Source organism: Trematomus bernacchii, unplaced genomic scaffold, assembly GCF_902827165.1.
Source record: "Trematomus bernacchii unplaced genomic scaffold, fTreBer1.1, whole genome shotgun sequence".
Lineage (NCBI taxonomy): Eukaryota > Metazoa > Chordata > Actinopteri > Perciformes > Nototheniidae > Trematomus > Trematomus bernacchii.
This window is the reverse complement of record NW_022987564.1, coordinates 9249065-9268046: the sequence shown is the minus strand read 5'-3', so window position 1 is coordinate 9268046 and position 18982 is coordinate 9249065. Positions and strand designations below refer to the sequence as shown.

At 44.9% G+C, this 18982-nt stretch overlaps 1 protein-coding gene across 1 annotated transcript in view; it reads left to right on the top strand.

Annotated features, from left to right (window-relative positions):
- The window catches only part of jarid2b (jumonji, AT rich interactive domain 2b), a 98608-nt gene extending 80059 nt beyond the window's left edge, over positions 1-18549 (top strand). The window contains 14 exon segments of the mRNA XM_034124804.1: positions 878-1131; positions 6107-7538; positions 8614-9158; positions 11820-11912; positions 12080-12198; positions 12338-12408; positions 12597-12711; positions 12907-13012; positions 13101-13283; positions 14063-14176; positions 14178-14194; positions 14727-14913; positions 15432-15539; positions 16040-18549. Of these exon segments, the coding sequence (XP_033980695.1) occupies positions 878-1131; positions 6107-7538; positions 8614-9158; positions 11820-11912; positions 12080-12198; positions 12338-12408; positions 12597-12711; positions 12907-13012; positions 13101-13283; positions 14063-14176; positions 14178-14194; positions 14727-14913; positions 15432-15539; positions 16040-16270 (3575 nt within the window). The 3' untranslated portion in view covers positions 16271-18549.
- The last annotated feature ends 433 nt before the right edge of the window (positions 18550-18982 follow it).

The window sequence follows — 18982 nt, the reverse complement described above, 5'->3', positions numbered from 1 at the left end:
ACAAATCCTAAAAGATGTCCAAGAGTATTTTTGCCTTGATACCTGATAGGAACTTTCCAGTCCTGCTTTCTCTACAGTGGCTTAATGTTTGCATTTATTTATTTATTTATTTTGGACTTGTGTACATTAGGAACTAGTTTGCAGTACTTGAAAACAAATATATACACATATAAAATGTCTACATATACTAAATAATATATTCCTTAAAGGTGGGGTAGGTAATTTTGGAGAAACCAGCTCGAGTGTGCTAGAATTTGAAAATACACAGCCGGAACAAATCTGCCACTTCCTTACAGAGCCCCTCCTCCAAGCCGGGCTGGCTAAAATGATTGGTCGTGCTTTTTACAGTACTACGGCTTCCACAGATGAAATATTTTTATGGATTTTTTGTCAAAACACTTAAGATATTCATTGCTATCAGGATGTTAAGAGCATTCCAGGGAATATAACAAAAAGTGTATCTCGAGCCGGTTTCTCAAACTTACCTACCCCACCTTTAATCTCAATATTGACTTATGCAAAGCTTTACTTCAGACTCTTAGCAGACACATAAACTAAGGTATCTTCTTTATCTTCAGGAAACACATGAACACACACCTATTTTATATATCAGATGGAAAGTGTAAGCAGTTAGCTTCAACATTGATTGCATTTTCAAGGAACATTACGATGTTCCAACCTCATCTAGCTCTGAAAAAACGAAAGAAAATTGTGTATGGACATTTTTCCAAGCAATTTTCCTATGTTCTAATAAATCTTTAAGCCTATTTCGAATCTAATTTCATGTATACGAAAACCCACTTAAAGCTAATTAGAGATTCCTCCTCTCACTCAATAATAAAAAGCAACCACCCTATCTCCCCTGTTCTCTTTACAGTTTTCCACGGCCATGGTAAAGCAGGGACCAGGGAGAGTCCGAGGCCTAAGGGAGGATCTTACGGCAGGGAAGCGCCGGCCCCGCCACTGCCACCTCCTCCTCCACCACCCCCGCCCCTCCTGAGGGAGCGCAGTGAGCGGGCGGAGGCGCGGGAGCAGGCGCGGGAGCAGGCCCTGGAGCAGGCCCTGGCCAGCAGCAGAGGCTCCTCCAACGGGCTGTCGTCCAGGAGAGCTGCTGAGGAGCTGCGCAAACAGGTACTGTCCCGGCAGCAGCACCTGTAATGGAGATTTAAAGAAAAGACACAGCATGCGATAATATTCAAAGATAAAGGGAATGGAAGAAGTGACAGCAGGGATATAATTGTCCTGTAGGGGAACTCCTATGGCTGGTGTGCTTTAGCTGTGGTTCAAGAGGCTCGAGGTGAAGCGTGCTCCATTTTAAATCCTTCTCTCTTGACTCTTATGTCACATCCTCTCTTTATCGTCTTCTCAATGATTTCTCCTAACTACTCCTGTAACTTTCTTGTCTCCCTCCTCTCCTTTCTTTGTATGGCTGATTCCCTCCTCTGCTTTGCCTCCTCTGTGCTCTTCCCTTGACTTTCCTCTCCTCTCCTCTCCTCTTCCTCCATCCATTGTGTCTGGGAGAGTAATGATTGTGTTTTCGCCTATCTATATTTAGTAGTGCTGGCTAGGGGCTGTGAAAGCCTGCCTCCCTCTTCATGGCACTTAACCGGTTCCAAGCAACCCCACAAAGTGAAACAAGAGGAGGAGATGGAAGGAAGAGGGGCAGAGGTGGCTTTAGTCGTCAGAAAGCTGGCATTTGTTTGATCACATTAGTCAGAAGCAACTGTATTCTTTTCCTCTCATAATCTGCTCTCTTTGCTTCCTTTCTGTCTTTTCTCCCTTTCCCTTCCTGTTGAATGCCAACCCCTCTCTGCAGTGTTGTTGTTGTTGTTGTTGTTGTAATGTGCTGCTGCTGATGCAGACTCAGGCTTGTGCTTTGGGTTTTGAAAGTGGCTCGGATTGTCCAGTAAACCAACAGTGAATCCCAATGAGAGTGACTGCCTGCCAAGGCAAACTTCAGCCTCACTTACTCACTAGTATCACTCTTCCTCTTCTCTCCTTCTCATTCAATTCTCTGTTGGCCCCCTGCATGCTTCCTTTGACTCCTCTCCCGCTGTGTTTTACTCCTGCGCTCTCCCTTTTACCTTTTCCCTCGTTATACCTCTGTCTCCCTTTCACTCATTTTCTCTTCACGCTCCACTCTCTCTGTCTTAGCTCCCGTGTCAAACAGACGGATCTTGCCCTTGACAACATGGCTCCAATCATTTGGAAGGATTAGTCCTTTTTGCCTCCCTCTCGCTCTCCCTTCAATTAGCATGAACAGTATGTGTGTTAACCACGTGTGTTCAAGACTCACACACATTCATACACACTACCAACTGCGAAAATACAGGCTAAGCCATATAAAAGGTTAAGTGATTATGTAGCCGTAAAACCAACTAGGGGGTTGTGTGTGTAAAACCGAAGGGTAAGGGCATTATCATAATTCAATTCACCGTGATTCACTTCTGCTTAATTCAATAGCGGCTTGTATCAACAAAATACATGCGCCGTTACGGGACCTTTTTATAAAACAATATGATTCTATCCATTTTAATTAAATAACAAAAGCAGGTCTGTCAGCAAAGCAGCTGCACACATCAGCGAGCACAGGAGGAGTGTCCAGGGCCAAAACACATTTAGCCGACTAAGCAGCATTTAAAAAAGGGCCCTGCACTTTCTTGTTTAGTTGCTTTAGGCATCCTCAATTAAAGTGCTTGTTAAACAACATGTTCAAATGTACAATAAAGAAAGAAACAAGAACTCAATGAAGATAGTGTGTTTCTCGTTCTCTTTCATCAGCTCCTGTATGTAGATCTTTCCCTGTTGGTTTATAAAAAGGGTTTTGCATTATGTGTGTGTTATTAGTACCAGGCCGTAGTGACCTTTCTCTAGCTGCTTAAAAATCAACCTGCCCAGGGCATCGCTCCCTAATAAGACAGCAGAGGGGGGGGGGGGAAAGGCTTAAGCCGGATTTATGCCTCTACATCGAGGTGTTCTGGCAGTCGCGCTGTAAATGACTCCGGCAAAATAATTGATTTATAGTTCGCCATAGGATTTAACCCGTTGATAGTCCGCTGTGACATTTGATGGATGTGTTGCACGCCACCAATCTGTGTCATGCGCTCATTTCACACCCAAAGTTATGGTGTTTACATTATGTCATGACTCGGGTGATATAGAAGATCATGGGCTGTGTCTTTGTTGTGTAGTAACATCTTTAAGGAGCAGCAGGAAAAGGAATGTGACCATATGTGGTGAAAAACATCTCCTGCCTCTCCCTTCCTTTGTCAGTCAGCAGGGCTTTGCAAGGGTTAAACTTCCTCCTGTCTTCTTCTATCCTCTGGCTGGCCTTCTCTCCATGTCTGTCTCTCATCTCTCTCTCTCTCTCCTCTCTCTCTCCTCTCTCTCTCTCTCTCAGTAATCTCTCTCTCTCTCTCTCTCTCTCTCTCTCTCTCTCTCTCTCTCTCTCTCTCTCTCTCTCTCTCTCTCTCTCTCTCTCTCTCTCTCTCTCTCTCTCTCTCTCTTTATCTCTCTCTCTCCCCCCCCCCCTCTTCTTCTCAGGGCCGGCTCCTGCAGATGTTGCCTGTTAAAAAATCTTCCTGCCAGGCCTCAGCTGGGCTATAGCAACACATGATGTCATCAAGACCCACCTCCCTCTCCCTCCCCTTCCCTCCCCTTCCCCGCTCACATGCGACCGAAATCCACTCGAGAACAGCCTCCGTCTGCCTGTGTGTGTGTCTGTGTGTGTGTGTTCTCTTTTTTTCCCCTTGGCTTTAATTGTCTTTCTTGTTCTGTTCATCGTCCTCCTCATTTCTGTCTGCCAGTGGCTGTTAGCACGAGCTGTTTCTGTCTGTCTTTTCCTTTCTTCTCCTGCAAAGTATCTAAACTAGCTCCTGCCTCTTTACTCTGCCTCCAATGTTCTCCTCTCATCGTCACTCTCTTGCCTTCCTCCCTGCCACCAGACCGAATGATTACAGAGAGAAAAGTGATGGAGACTTGCCGAGCTCCCCTGAAGAGAGCCGGTCGGCTGAGCCCTCCTGTGGCAGGAAGCTGTCATGACACTGTGTCTCACACACATTCACTGCTTTGTCAGCAAACTGTGGCTGAAGAAATACAGTAGCTATCAGTGTCCGGCATCAGTGTTATATTGAATAAACAGCCTCATTGTGCCTTGTAGTGATTGTAAAAAAATGTGAAACATGTTAGTTTAAACTTTGTGAGATCGGTCATTCATTCTTAGCTCAAAAGTAACAATTATAACAATGGTGCAGAGCATATTTTCTTTAGGCAGCGTTTATGCTTGAGTTCTCTTTTAGTCTCTCTTTCTTCTCCTCACCCCTTCTTTCCTCCCGCTCTCCTCGTCGCCCTTTGTTTTTCCATTGTGAGGAGGAGTGTGTGTGTGTTGGAGGGGAATGATTGACGGTGGCAGGGTTAGGTTTCAGTCCCCCCTTATCTTTTAATGGCCCGGTCTTTGTGTCGGCCCCCCCCGCCACCTGAGACAAACACAATACAATACATGCGCACACGCACACACACACGGTCCACACACACACACACAAGTGTGATACGAGAGCCCTTCAAAGGCAAACCTGTCAATGGGCCGGCTGTCACCTCCCTCCTGTGGCGCCCAGACTGTGATTGATAACTCCATCTCTCACATCCCTCCTCCTCTCCTTCTTCGGGGGTTACCTTCCAGCTGGTCTGGACAGAAAGACGCACAGATACTGTAGAGGGATGGCAGTGAACATGATTGTACATTTTCTAATTACAATCATGGCTCTATGATGGCGTTATTGTTCAGAAATGTCAGTAAAAACATGGAAAAATCCTATTTTCTATGAGAATAAAATGATTATGTATGAGGTAGCCACTTTTCATGTTAAGACAACTACAAAAACTTGACCCCAGCTCAACCCGTTGAGATATTGGCTGCCAATTACTGAGCTTTAGAATATATCAATGCTGTAGCCTTCGCACATAAACAAAGACCAATCCGGGAGAGGGAAGAGAAGGAGAAAGAAAAGGGAGTGAGGAACTCTTGGCAGCACTGAAAGTGGGCCATGAAAACAACAAAGAGACGAAGAGGGATAGGAGTAGATATTCTTAGAAATGCATACAAGGGAAATATCATTTGAAGAAACGGGATGGAGCGAAATAGCTAGATGGTGTCCGATACACAATTTAATTTGACACAATGGATTTTGACACATACAGATCCAGCTGTGAATGATTTTGCACTGAGTTTGGCCATGCTACTTCACCACAGCTGTAGCCGGTGAGTCAGGCATGGATCCAGACACCTCTGTACTCCAGCCGAGTGCCTCAAGACTTCACATTCATGTACAGATACACAGTCCCTTTCTCCAGCTCTCTCTCAAACACGCACACACAAAGCAGCTTTATTCATAGCACCAACGGTTTAATTATAGCATTTAAGGAAACCCATAGCAAATAAAAGGCTGTTTTTATGTGCTCCGATGGGATTTTATTCCATCCCAATGACCCCACCTCCTACCTCATACTGTCCAGCCATCTGTTAGCAGAAACCATGTGGCCAACCCTGTTTTCCCTCTCATGTCATCGCTTTTTTCCCTACCCATTCCTAACTGTTGTTTATCTCGGGATGTTGTGGTTTTGGTTTTGGTTTGTGCATATCCTTTTCTAAATCTCAGCCGGCTGTGTTGACAGCACTTTGAGCTGCAGTTTACAAAAGCGCAAAGCATCTGAAAGTATAGTAATCAAGACAGTTGATCGGTTCTCTAATGAATAGCGTAGGTTTCCACAAATACTTTTGGTCTATCGGACAAATGTTTTACTGCAGTGTTCTCAATCTGAATGTTTGGCATCTTCATTGTAGAGTGTGGGTGCACCCACACCCCTGCACATGTCTTGTGGTGCTTTCTTATTTATAGAAAAGTATGGAGGTACATTAAGGGGAATGTGTTGCAATGGCATTTTTAACTTGAGCATGTAACGTTTTCAATATTCAGAGATCCGATCAATGATTCCGGTTTTCCCAATATTTCCTTCTTTATATTCATGATTATTCCACATCATTCTGATCCTATTTGTTATCCGACTTCTTTAACATGTATTATCTCTCCCATCTTTTCTGTTGACTCAGGTCTCTAAAGTGAACGGGTTGACGCGGGGGGGCTCGGCACAAGCTGTCGGTGGTGCCAAAAAGAGCCGCGACTTCCGACTGCCGTCCAAAACTGTGAAGAAGTACACAGCCACCGTGTCCAAGGGCCACGTCACCTACACCAAAGCCAAACAGAAAGAACTGGGCAAGAAAACCAAACTCAGCAGCAGCAGCAGCAACAAACACAACAGCGCCGCCTCGGCACCTTCGTCAGCGAACAATCACAATCACAATCAGCACAGCCAACCAGCAGCCAGCAACGGGCTGGCCCACTCAGGAAAAGCAGCGGCACCAGCTCACCACAGCAATGCAAAAACCCGCAAACAGGTGCTACTATCCAATGGGCTGCACAACGCTGGCGTCCGCCTCAACGGCAGGCTGAACGGGCAGCGGCACAACTCCCTGGCCAAGGAGGACGAGCAGAGACAGAGCCAGCAGGGGGAGTGCATGGGTCGAGAGGGACTGCGTAACTCCAAGCGGCGTCTGGAGGTGGTCCTCAACCCTTTGGGGTCGGGGGTTGTTGAGCAGAAAGCCAAAAGCACTGTCGCAGAGGCCAAAAAGGCCAAGCTTCAACCCACGCCTCTGGAGACACGCAGCAGCAGCAAGAAGGCGGCCAATCAAGAGAGAGCTGCCACTCCAGTTTCTAATGGACATGAATCAGAAAAAGATCCTGAGCAGTCTCCACCTGTTACCACTCTTCCACCTTCCACCTCTCCCCCTCAACACACCCAGCCTCCCTCTACACCAGCAGCCAAGGCCGAGCCGGTGAACCAGCGACCCAAGCGGGCCTCGGCCGGTAAGCTGATGTTGATTCGACAAGCACAGCAGCAGCAGAGCAGGTCCCACGCCCGGAGCTCCTCTTCCTCCCCCTCATCAGGCCAGAATTACCCCCAGAACCCTAGCCGTGCCAGCACTACCTCAGACCCCCAACAGACCTCCGTGTCCTCCTCCACCACCTCCTCTCCGCTTGCTTCCAGCAACAGCCCCGGACAGCTCAAACCGGCAGCTTTCCGGCCCGCTGACCGCGACAAGGAGTGGGAGCGCGAGAAAGAGATGTCCCGCCAGACGGAGCGAGGGCAGGAGAGGGAGGGGGACCGCCAGCGGAGCCGGCCAGAAGGCTGGACGGCGCTGGGTGAAGCCCCTGTCTTCCGGCCAGCGCCACGGGAGTTCCAGGACCCCCTGGTGTACTTGGATGCGGTGAGGGAACAGGCCGAGGGGGCTGGCATGTGCCGGGTGATCCCCCCGACAGACTGGAGGCCCGAGTGCAAGCTGAGCGAGGAGATGCGTTTCGTTACACAGGTGCAGAGGGTCCACATGCTGGGCCGGCGCTGGGGCCCCAACGTTCAGCGGCTAGCCTGCATCCGCAAACACCTCAAATCTCAGGGCATTACCATGGACGAGCCACCTGTCATTGGTAAGTGAGCCAGACGGGCGGGCACACATGTATATCCTGAATTGATTGAATTAACCGAGCAATAAGCTACAGGTTTCTTCCTGCAGGCTGCCACAGAGGACCAGAGATATTGATTTGATAAGAGAAAATGAAACCCAGACACTCTTTGCCCAACTGAAGCGGTTTCTCTGTCAGAGCTTTTGTTGAATGTAAATGTAGGTATAAAGATAAATGAGATGCAGCAAGTTAAAACAAGAAAACCTATTCAGTATCCTGCAGTTTTTAAACTGTTTTGGGTCGTGCTCTGAAAGATTCAGTGGCATTTAGCCCAATTGATCTACCTGTTTATATAAGTCAATAACAGTGTGGAACAACTTGGCAAGGAGCCCGATGAGCCACAAAAACAATATTTCCCCCAGATTGTCACCTTCCCTTTCTCACAATGAAATAGTAGTTTTATGAGCCTCGACAGCCCTTTAAACTGCCCTGGTTCAGACAGAAACTGTACATATGACTTCTCTGCAAGAACGACATGCAAATGGTCGTGTTGAATTGCATTAATTGCGCTGATTTATGTTGTAAATGTGCCGAGTGTTGCTTCAACGTGCAGCTGTATTCAGATCAGCCCAGTGCGAGTACAGTTGGTATGCGGCTGCTGGCCAGAGAGCGCTGGCAGCCAAGAGAGTCAGTGAAGTGGCCTCAGCCTGCCAGGGGGCTCTGGTTCCAAATGACTTCCTTTACTGCGCCCAGCAGATCAGTCCTACATTAACACAATTTGTGTCTCTGTTTGGCACAACGATGGTTTAGATAATTGTGAAAGGTGATAGCTTAATTGGTCGAATCAAATGAACTGGGCTGGATTAAAAAGCATGGTTAGCCAAAGGAGCAGATGCTACGAGATCTCTTTTTGATTTAATTCGTTTTTTCTTGTCTATTAAAAACATGCATTTTTAGTGACAGCTCTGTTTCTAAAGATAACATTATAATGTGGGCGTTGAAGATGACATTTGTTTCACCGTCGATTAATGTTACTACAAGACATGGTACGTCCTATCTTTTCCCTATTAATCTTCCTATTGTCTTTCTTCTCCCGCAGGTGGCTGTGAAGTGGACCTGTCACGTTTTTTCCAGCTCATCAATGACATGGGCGGCATGCAGCAGGTGATGGACCTAAAGAAGTGGACCAAGCTAGCGGACCTCCTGCGTATCCCCAAGTCAGCGCAGGACCGGCTGGCCAAGCTGCAGGAGGCGTACCTGCAGTACATCCTGTCCTACGACTCGCTCAGCGCAGAAGAGCGGCTGACTCTGCAGGCCGAGGTTCTGCAGGAGAAAAAGACCCTGGAGTCTCGCCGGGGCCCTCTGGAGGGTCTCTCGGACTCCACGGCACCTAGTTCACTGGTGCTGCCGCGCTATGAGCCCAAGAATGGGCTAGCGGGGGGGATAGTGGGAGGGGTGACTGGGAACCACCGTACCAACGGAATGTATCACCATCTGAAGGAACTGGAAGCTCAGGTCAAAGCGGGCCGGCGCCGGCTCTTCGCTCAGGAAAAACAAGGCAAAGAGGACAGGCAGCACGGAGAGGAGCAGCCGGAGGATCAGGGCAGCGGGGTCCTCAGTGACCAGCACAAGTGTATTAACAAGGTGAGGACAGAGGACACATGTTTGTACTGCACTGACAAGATGCACCCGAGTGTGTTGGGTTTATTGGAGCATTAGCTGCGAAATTAATTTTTGCATTAGCAGCAGCACTAAGACGGATGTAAATCTCTGAATGCTGCCTCCTCATTGGCCTGTCCTTTCCTCATCATAGGTGTGCTAGTTTCTATCATGGCAAAGATGTTTGTCTTCTTTTGTTTGTTTTCGTCCTTCAATTCCTAACGAGCTGATAACGACTTAACTACAATATCCCAACGATATACACATTGCCTTGTTTATCATTTAAAATCCAGGGGTTTTGCTGCTTGTTGTCAGCACCTGAGCACTCTCCAAAGGCCCCGTTATTGCTCAGCTAGATGTCTGCCATCTTACTACTATCTGAATCTAAACTGATGTCACACATGTGCTGCAAACAGCCCACACCTTTTATATAATCACCACTAAAACTTGAGTGTTTGATATCACAATGCTAGTTATTAAGTGACAAAATGCACTCCCTGTTTTCAGAAGAAGCGAAGCCGTGCTGTACATTGTTGTAAAACACTTTAGGGAGAATGTTAATATGGTGTTTAGAGAGATGTTAATGCATTTGAAATTCTTATTCACCAGTCTAGGCAACATTATCCTCCTGTAATAGTGTGTGGTTTATTCAAAAACATTAGAGGTTCTAACACCTGTTTACATTCAGTAGTGTGTGTATGTAGCTGCTTTGTAAAAACCTGATGGTGTTGCTGTGTGTGTGCTGGTGTAGGTGTGTGTGTGTGTGTGTGTGTGTGTGTGTGTGTGTGTGTGTGTGTGTGTGTGTGTGTGTGTGTGTGTGTGTGTGTGTGATGTGTGTGTGTGTGTGTGTGTGTGTGTGTGTGTGTGTGTGTGTGTGTGTGTGTGTGTGTGTGTGTGTGTGTGGTGTGTGTGTGTGTGTGTGTGTGTGTGTGTGTGTGTGTGTGTGTGTGTGTGTGTGTGTGTGTGTGTGTGTGTGTGTGTGTGTGTGTGTGTGTGTGTGTGTGTGTGTGTGTGTGTGTGTGTGTGTGTGTGTGTGTGTGTGTGTGTGTGTGTGTGTACATGCACAGCCTGCTCGCAGCTGTGTTGATTCTGGCTGAAATGTAGGTCAGAGAAAAGGCAGCCCTTGTCCCGCCCTCCTTTAAACCCCGCCCCCTCCAGCTCCTTTAATCCAGCCGTCTCCCCCCATGGCTTCTCTCCTTCAGCCCATGCCCTTGCTCTCAGCTATTTTCCCAAATCTCCAGTCATCTCTCTTACGCTCTCCTTCTCATCATCCTCTTGCCAATCCCCTCTCCTCTCAACACCTACGTCAGCGCAGAGGCTAGCAGTTCTTTGTGAGTGTAGAAATCAACAAGGAAATGTGCACTCATTGTACACTACACAGTATTTATTTCCAGAGCGTATTCCCACTTCTCCTCATGACACAGTATCTTGATGAGTGAAGCAGTAATCATTTCTGTAATAACTTTGTCCTGTGGTTGCTCTCACTGCACAATACTCCCATCCCATTAGATGTTTCCCTCCCAGTTAATTTGGGTAACTAAATCCCTCTATATGGCCTCCATCTATAGAACTGAGATATTGTTATCAGACTTGACTCAGTACAGTGCATAAAGCTCTAAATTATAGAAGCTCTTTTCAACGCAGTGACATGTGAATGGCTGTCACCATCCTGACAGGACAGGCTTGTCTAAATACGACCCATCACTTCTCTCCACTGCTCCGATTTGTGTGCATTTTTCATCACGAGTGGCCCCCAAGAGGAGCTTACGTTTCACTTTTCTATCAAGAGAACAAAGTGCATGTCAAGGGTATAATTACCTCTAATTACGCCAGGAAAGGCCTCGATAAGTGCTGCTACTGACTCGCCTAAAGAAAGTTGTGCTTACTAGGTCCATAACTTCCTGCATTATTTCACAACGCTGTAGCTGTTCTAACTGGAAGGACACAGAGCTCCGCCAAAACCTTTGATCACGCAATGTTGAAATAAATAAACTTATTTTATATTCAGATCTGCTTTAAGTGCTTTGAGTTCTAACTTTGCCCATGCTACTCCCTTCAAACAAATGGACAATCAGACACACCGAGCAAAATAAATAACCACCTTGCTAACCTCTAGCCAACAATAGAAATTGAAATTAGGTCAGTTTGAAATCATCAAGAAGGGGAAGAAAAGAGAAACAAATTGTCACTCTGAGGATGAGGAATCAGCAAGGTCATCGTTCAGCGAGGTTTGTACGTCTCCAGGCCCTGAGCCGGCAGATTACGGTAACCTTAAAAGCTTCTCTGCAGCAGGAGTGTCTTAGGAAGAAGGGGTCAAGTCCAGGGGAAATATATCTGTAAGGGAGGCCCAGAGGTGGAGCCTTATAGAGACTGTACTGCTGTAACACATGTCTGTGTGTATACTGTACATTCCTTCCAGCATAATGCTTTCCCTCTGAGCTCTTCACTCATACAAACATGTGGTGGGATGTAGGAAAATGTGCAGTTCATTGATGTCCAGCGATATTTTTTCTTTGCTCATGTTTTATTCACAGTCCACTCTCGGTTCACATTCCCTACTGTTGTTGTTTTAGCATGACAGAACACATTTGTGAATTGAAGTTTAGAGGACTCCTGTGACTCATGTGTAATGTCTCTTTGTTGCAGGGGAAATCGGTGTCTTTGACTAACTTCTTCAGGATAGCGCGGAACACCATGACCATGTGCTTTAACAAGGAACCAGGGGCTGCTGAAGTGGAGGTGAGCGTGCTAACGTCTTTATTCAACAACGTGTACATTTAATCTCTTCCAGATGATGATTATATGTTCCTTTTTATGTAACACAATTCGTCAATTTAGGCACAACCTATACCTTGCTTCATGCGTTCTTCCACTCAGAATGTATTTTTCCTTTTTATTTCTTGCAGCAAGAGTTCTGGAGGATTGTGGAGCAGAGAGACAGCCATGCAGCGGTGCATTGTGGGAAGGTGGACACCAGTACACATGGCAGTGGATTCCCCACAGGAAAGTCAGAGCCATTTTCAAAGTAAGTAGCCCACGGGTCTTTTCACCACATGGAATATTTGACGTGTTTTGCAAGACTGTAGTCCTGACCTTTTCCAACCGGAAGGCCACTAACATCTGGTATCCTTGGGAATAACCCATTTCCTCTTATCTTTCCTCAGACATGGATGGAACCTCACTGTCCTCCCCAATAATCCTGGATCCATTCTGAGGCATCTGGGTGCTGTGCCTGGTAAGAACACATAGAGACGGCTCCCTATGATATAAAAGCTGTAGCAAACTGAAAGAAAGACACATTTTGCTGCCAATGCTCAAGAAAAAAGCATTCATTAGCCATTCATATTAATATGATGTTATTGTTTCTGTGTAATTTGCAGTAAGTATTAACCTATGCTCTTGTTTCTCTCTCTGTCTCCCCAGGGGTGACCATTCCCTGGCTTAACATTGGCATGGTCTTTTCTACCTCATGCTGGTCTCGAGACCAAAATCGCCTTCCATATATTGATTATTTACACACTGGTGCTGACTGCATTTGGTGAGTTTACCCTGGGCTCTTTCCCTCATCATCACTAGTGTAGTGTAAATGTGATAACACTGAAAACGGTCTTTTTAACATAAGTAGGTTGAAAATAAAAACAAAACTCTGTTCAACTGGAAATTCAACGGATCCTTTTCATAGAGAATCTTTGTTATGAATGTGTGTTAATGTGTGTGTGTGTTGCTCCTGCAGGTATTCTGTCCCTGCTGAGGAGAAGGCAAAGCTGGACAAGGTGGTCCATACACTGCTTCAGGCCAATGGCACCCCAGGGTTAGAAATGCTGGAGAAGAACATCATGGTCAGTGTTTTCTGAGCAGCACAGGGTCACTTTGTTATCAAACGTATACAGAAATGTAACCGTCTTCTCCTCCATGCTGGTCTCCCAGATCTCTCCAGAGGTGCTGTGCCGTGAAGGCATCAAGGTTTCCCGTACGGTGCAGCGGAGCGGCCAGTTTGTGGTCTGCTTCCCCGGTGCCTTTGTCTCTAAAGTGTGCTGTGGCTACAGCGTGTCAGAGACGGTGCATTTTGCCACGCCACACTGGATCAACCTGGGCTACCAGGCCGCAAAGGTACACATAGAAATCTGTGTGTACAGTACAAGAGCCATGTTGAATTATTCATGTCATATATGTATGAATAGAAAACAGAATCAGCAATAAGACAATATTTTTTTTAAACTATAAAAACTAAAAGTCTGTTATGTGCCTTTGGGAGGAATACTTTGCCTGTGTATTACAGTCTTTACTTGATGTATGTGTTTTATTTCCCTCTTGCTTTGTAATGCCTTCCAACACTGGCCCCCTGTGGCAGTGGCAGTTAAAGCTCTGATTTATGTAAAGGTGATTGAAACCGAAAGGGATAAATGATCTAAGAACCTAGAGCTTAATTCTTTAATCAGCCAGTGTGTTGAACTTTAAGGAGTCATTTTTAGCCGTAAGTCTCCCGAGGGTTGTATTTAGATTTTCTTGTGATCATGAGCAAGCCTTTGGATCCTTGGACCTCATTATAGCAGCAATAGAGGAGAAGAAAATGTTCCTTACTCTCATTATGGGCATTATGGTGATGGAATGGTACGTATACCATCGGCAATACCATCATATTCACAGCCACAGCAAACTGCTCTCAAGGGTAATATGACATTCATACAATGGACTGTGTTGTGGTGCACCGCCTGATGCATTTTCTCACAAATGGTTAACCATTTTAACTTATGCATGAGGAACAGAAGAAGATTTATCTGTATGTAAATGTGTATAAACCTGAAAAAAGAAATGAAACTGGTTAGGGGAAAGGTGCTGTCTTTTAGATTTTTAGCCATTAAAAATACGTACCATGATTTTGTGTGCAGGACCTGAAATGTCGCCGTATAGCCAAACCCTTTTCCATGGAGAAGCTACTGTATCAGATCGCCACGGCCGAATCTAAGAGGGACAACGGCCTCCTGCTCACCACTATCTCCGCCCCTACTCAAAGACCTCAGGTAGGATCCCAAATGATCAAAAGAGAGCATCATACTTTTACTTTTCTTAGCGAAATATTAACACAATCTTTCTGTTCCTTTATTTGTGGTAACAGCAAATACAGTTATTTTGCATTGGATAATTATTTTCACGTCCATGCTCAACTCTGACTGCTTTCTGCACATTTTTGCACACAGCCCTCCACTTTAAAATATCATACACTGTAGTTTTCCATATACTAATTTTCCCAAGTGTTTTTGTTTTCTTTAGCATCCTTTTTTAATGCTAAATTGTTTCTTTAAAATACTTATTTTTTATTATCCTTTCCTTATATTTATTTGTTTACCTACTTTGCAACTTATTTTTTTTAATTGTTTATTTTCGCACCACCAGATACCAAAGCAAATTCCTTGTATGTGTAAACGTACCTGGCAATAAACTTGATTCTGATTCTGATAATGTCCCACTACTCATATTCTTTCAGAGCAATAAAAGACATAATGCAGTTTTCATCCTTTCCTGGCTTTAACATGTATCTCTCTTGTCCAACAGGAACCTAGAGATGCGCCAACGTCAGGAACTTTACAAGGCAGGTTTGCTCTCCTCCGCCCGCTACGGCACCCATGACGGAGGCCTGGGGCCCGGCGAGGGCCGCAAGAAGCCCCGCGGGAAGTGGCTGGCCCTGGAGTCCTCCGAGAGACGCTGCCAGATCTGTCAACACCTCTGCTACCTGTCCATGGTGAGGGCTCAGATTAACACACTGTTATAGAGATTTGTTAAAATGCTCACTAAAATAGTGCTAGTTTGAGTATTCTAAAGCAAAAGTTATTTATTCATGAAATCATCAATAATGCAACAGGGTATATCATTTTTCATTTGCATTATGGCCTGCAAAAAGCTTAGAGCTCATACTGTACTTACTAACTGCTGCTTTATATACAAATTAAATAAAATGTATTTATTCACGCACTGTTGTGAAACATTTTCTTGTGCTTTCAATGCCCAATTTTTCAAAAGTAACTAAACCAAACTACATAATCCAAATGATGAAACGTGCAATAATGTTATCCAACTAAATGCCATAATATTGTAATATATTCCAACTGAGAGTTTGCCAGTAGCATAATACAGTAGAAGTGGTAGACATTTAAATGATTTATCAGGTTTCTCACTATTTCAGTAATGAGTGCTCTGAGCTGAGTGTAGTTTCTATAGTAAAGTGTGTGTGTGTGTGTGTGTATATGTGTGTGTGCGCAGGTGGTGCAGGAGACTGACAACGTGGTGTTCTGTCTGGAGTGTGCCCTGCGCTATGTGGAGAAGCACAAGTCCTGCAGAGGCCTTAAGATGATGTACCGCTACGATGAGGTGAGTCCTGTTTGGATCTGCTGTGTTCAGTTCTCTCTCCGTCCAGAAGGGGGAGACATCAGCTAGCTTTACACTGCAGTCTATGGGCTTACACTGCAGTCTATCTATGCTGGGTTTACACTGCTCCAGGAAGTAGATTGCTCAGCATGGCAGTGTGTATGTGCTGCGTTGTCAAAGCTGTAATTCCAACTGTGTGTGAACAGTATTGGAAAAAGTACTCTGATTTATGACTAACTAGGATTAAAATATGTCAAATAAATAAAGTGGAGTAAAAAGTACAATATTGGCTTCTTTAATTTAGTGGAGTAGAAGTATAAAGTAGCATAAACTGAGAATACTAAGGTAAAGTACAAGCCCCTCAAAATTGTACTTAAGTGCCGTACTTGAGTAAATGTACTTTGTTAGTATCCTCCACTGTGTGTGAATAAGAGCCAGGTGATTCATGTGACTTTGTGAAAGGGTTAAATGTGTAATCTGTATTATCTGTGCTTCTCCATCAGGAGCAAATCAACAGTCTGGTGAACCAGGTGTGTGGACGGGCGATGTTGAAGAATGGGGGGGGTGGAGGTGGTGGAGTCGTCGTCAGTGCAGTGGGGGGGGACCCCTGCCACGGTTTAAGCCCCGCCAAAGCATCGCCAGCCAAGCGAGGCCCCCGGAAGCGCGCCACAGTGGAGGTGTCCCTGGCCCGCCTGTCCTCCACCCACATACCCAAGGCTGCTGCTGTGTCCTGAGGGGACCACCACACCGGCCCACCCCCTCCAAAACTCCCCCTGTTGTTGTTTTCACATCAAGCAGGGACTATCAAACCCTCCTCCACCACCCAATATTTAAGATTGATTGTTTTTGAGCTTTGAAATCCCCTCACCTGACCTCAGCCCCCCCCCCCCCCCCCCCCCCCCCCCCCCCCCCCCCCTCCAAAAAATGATTCACCTTCCCCCCTTAGTACGACAGGCTTGTTTTATAAAAAAGAAAAGGAAAAAAAAGAAAAAGCAAGATGTCTTTTTTGCACTAGTGTGAAAGAAGAATTTGTTTTTATTCTGGATGATTTTAGAACGCCCCCCCCGTCCCTGCTTCAGTCGTCCTTTACAACATTACAAGCATTAAGTGTAACGCTCACAAGAAGACTTGATGGTTATACCCTTTACCTCCATTCTCCCTCCACTAAAATGGGTTTCATGTGTTACCCTTCTCTTGCATCACTCTCTCCTGGCCTCATCTTGCCCCCTGAGACTCAAACCCCCCCCCCCCCTTCTCATCATGCGTCACTCATCTGTGAACATGGGACAAATGAAAAGGCGGCTTTTTTTTCCCCTCTCCAGTTTTGTGAAATGAAATGGCATCAAGTAATTACCCAAAGTTTCCCTCTCTCCTTGCTTCGAGGAAGAGGAGTCCTTTTTTATCGATGTTATCCTTTCTTGATGCAGCTCCTGCATTTTCTTTTAAAGGGGGGTTGGGGACGCGAGGTTAAAACTTGAAAGACAGACGATGTTGGTTTATTGTTGGTTGGCTATGTTTTATCAAGTCCTTTTTTTGAATTTTAGCTTTGTTTTTTGCTAGGTTTTTTTGCAAGAAGTCTTCTGTGTATTTTATTTTGTTGTCATTGTGGATGTTTCTGTTGGTTGGTGGATGTGAGAGGGGCAGAGCTACAGCTGCTTGACCTGAGAAGGGTCCCGCTCACCTCACTTCCTGGTAGTATGGAGGGATCCCTCCTTCGCTAGCAAGTGGAAACTGTGCCTGATACTTGGCGAGGAGATCCATTTTATTGGTGCTGTTGGTTATAATTACTGTATAACGACACAAAATAAAAAATCTGGGGGTTAGCGCCTGCTAGCGGCTAACAGCTAGCCGACGCGCCCCCACCCCACAGGGCAGAAAGGCTCTCAGGCTTTTCTGGTTCTAGATGTGCAATCGTGTTAACATTCCATTCCTCCAGTCCTCTTGTTTCATCTGTACCAGTAAACTTTAATTATTATATTATATTATTATTATTTTGTGTTTTTTACTTCTGTTGGTCTGACGTGTTATCTCAAGTAGAGCCACTAGTCAAAGAGTGTAAAATGTGAAATATCAAATCCAAGTTTTTTTTTGTTTTTAATTCTACTTTGTTTTTGGCTTCATGAATAATTTTTCCCTTTTCCAGATATGAGTGATTTTTAGCGAGAGGAAAAAGACAGACACAAACAAAACATCAACCTTTTTTTGTACATAATCCTGTAAATGTCTTTAAATACTTGAGCCTTTTCTGGGGTTAAGGAAGAAAGAAAGAAAGGAAGGAATAGAGGAGAGAGAAGAAGTTCCAGAGGAGAGTGGTTGATGAAGAAAAAGCCTTACATTTCCCTTTCTTCATTCATGTGAGTTTGACGCTTACAGGGTTGCTCTGGTAAACGTGTATAAAAATTAAGTGCTGCTTAAATCACTAAGAAAGAAGATATTGAGTAGCCAACAACTGCCCCCCCCCCCTCCCCCAATCTAGTTTTGTTTGTTTAGCTTTACTTTTTTAAAGAAAAGGGAAAAAAAAGATATGTTCACGAAAAAAAAAGATGGGTTTTTACATTTTCATTACTGAAAATTCAACAAAAATGTAGTAGCTACTCATGTTGCACTGAGCTTGCCAGTGGTGACTGTCAAGGAAATATCCTATAATCCAGTTTGTTGGTTGTCGTCCCTCGCAGAAGACTGAACTGTTTTAGGACTATTTAATGAAATACCAAGTCGGGTGTTTTCAACATAAAAAAGTGGTTGTCAAGTTTTTATGGCCTTACGATATATTTTATTCTGATGGGATTTTTTTTGTTTGTTCTTCAGTTCATTTTGGTTTTTGTTTCTTCCATTTTCTACAGTATAAACTACTTGCTCACAGTGGGGTCTCTGGTGACTTAATTTATTAGTGCCGCATCTCGGCCTTTCCCTCCACTCGGAAAGAGAGTCTCATGTTGGTTATATTGACAGTTTTTTACTTTTGCAGTTTGTACTTAAGGTTTAATAAAAACTTACCGACAATTCACTGTCATTTCTTTCCAACCTTGTGTCTCTTTGTTTGGTTTCATTATTCAGATTTTAAGTGTTAAGCTAAAAGAGTCTGGTAAAAGTAAAGAGCCATTGCATCCAAGATACAAATACATTTTGAAATGTACGGTAACTCTAGTAGACTATAAAGGAACATTGTTCTAATAAAACCTGTTGACAGTGAGTCCTGTGAATTGTGTAGACAGCAACATCTTTGGAAAAACATAACTTGAGCACAACGCACCATTTCTTTAGCTCCTTATAGTAAAGTGAAGGCAAAATCCTGAAGGCATGTCAACCTTGGGCTAACAACACCCAAAGTGTATTCATGACCAATACTAGATGTAAGTGAGAAAACCTTCTGTTGCATTTTGGGTGAATTGACCCTTACAAACAATACAATTGCCAAAACACTCCATTGAGAGAGCATTACCATA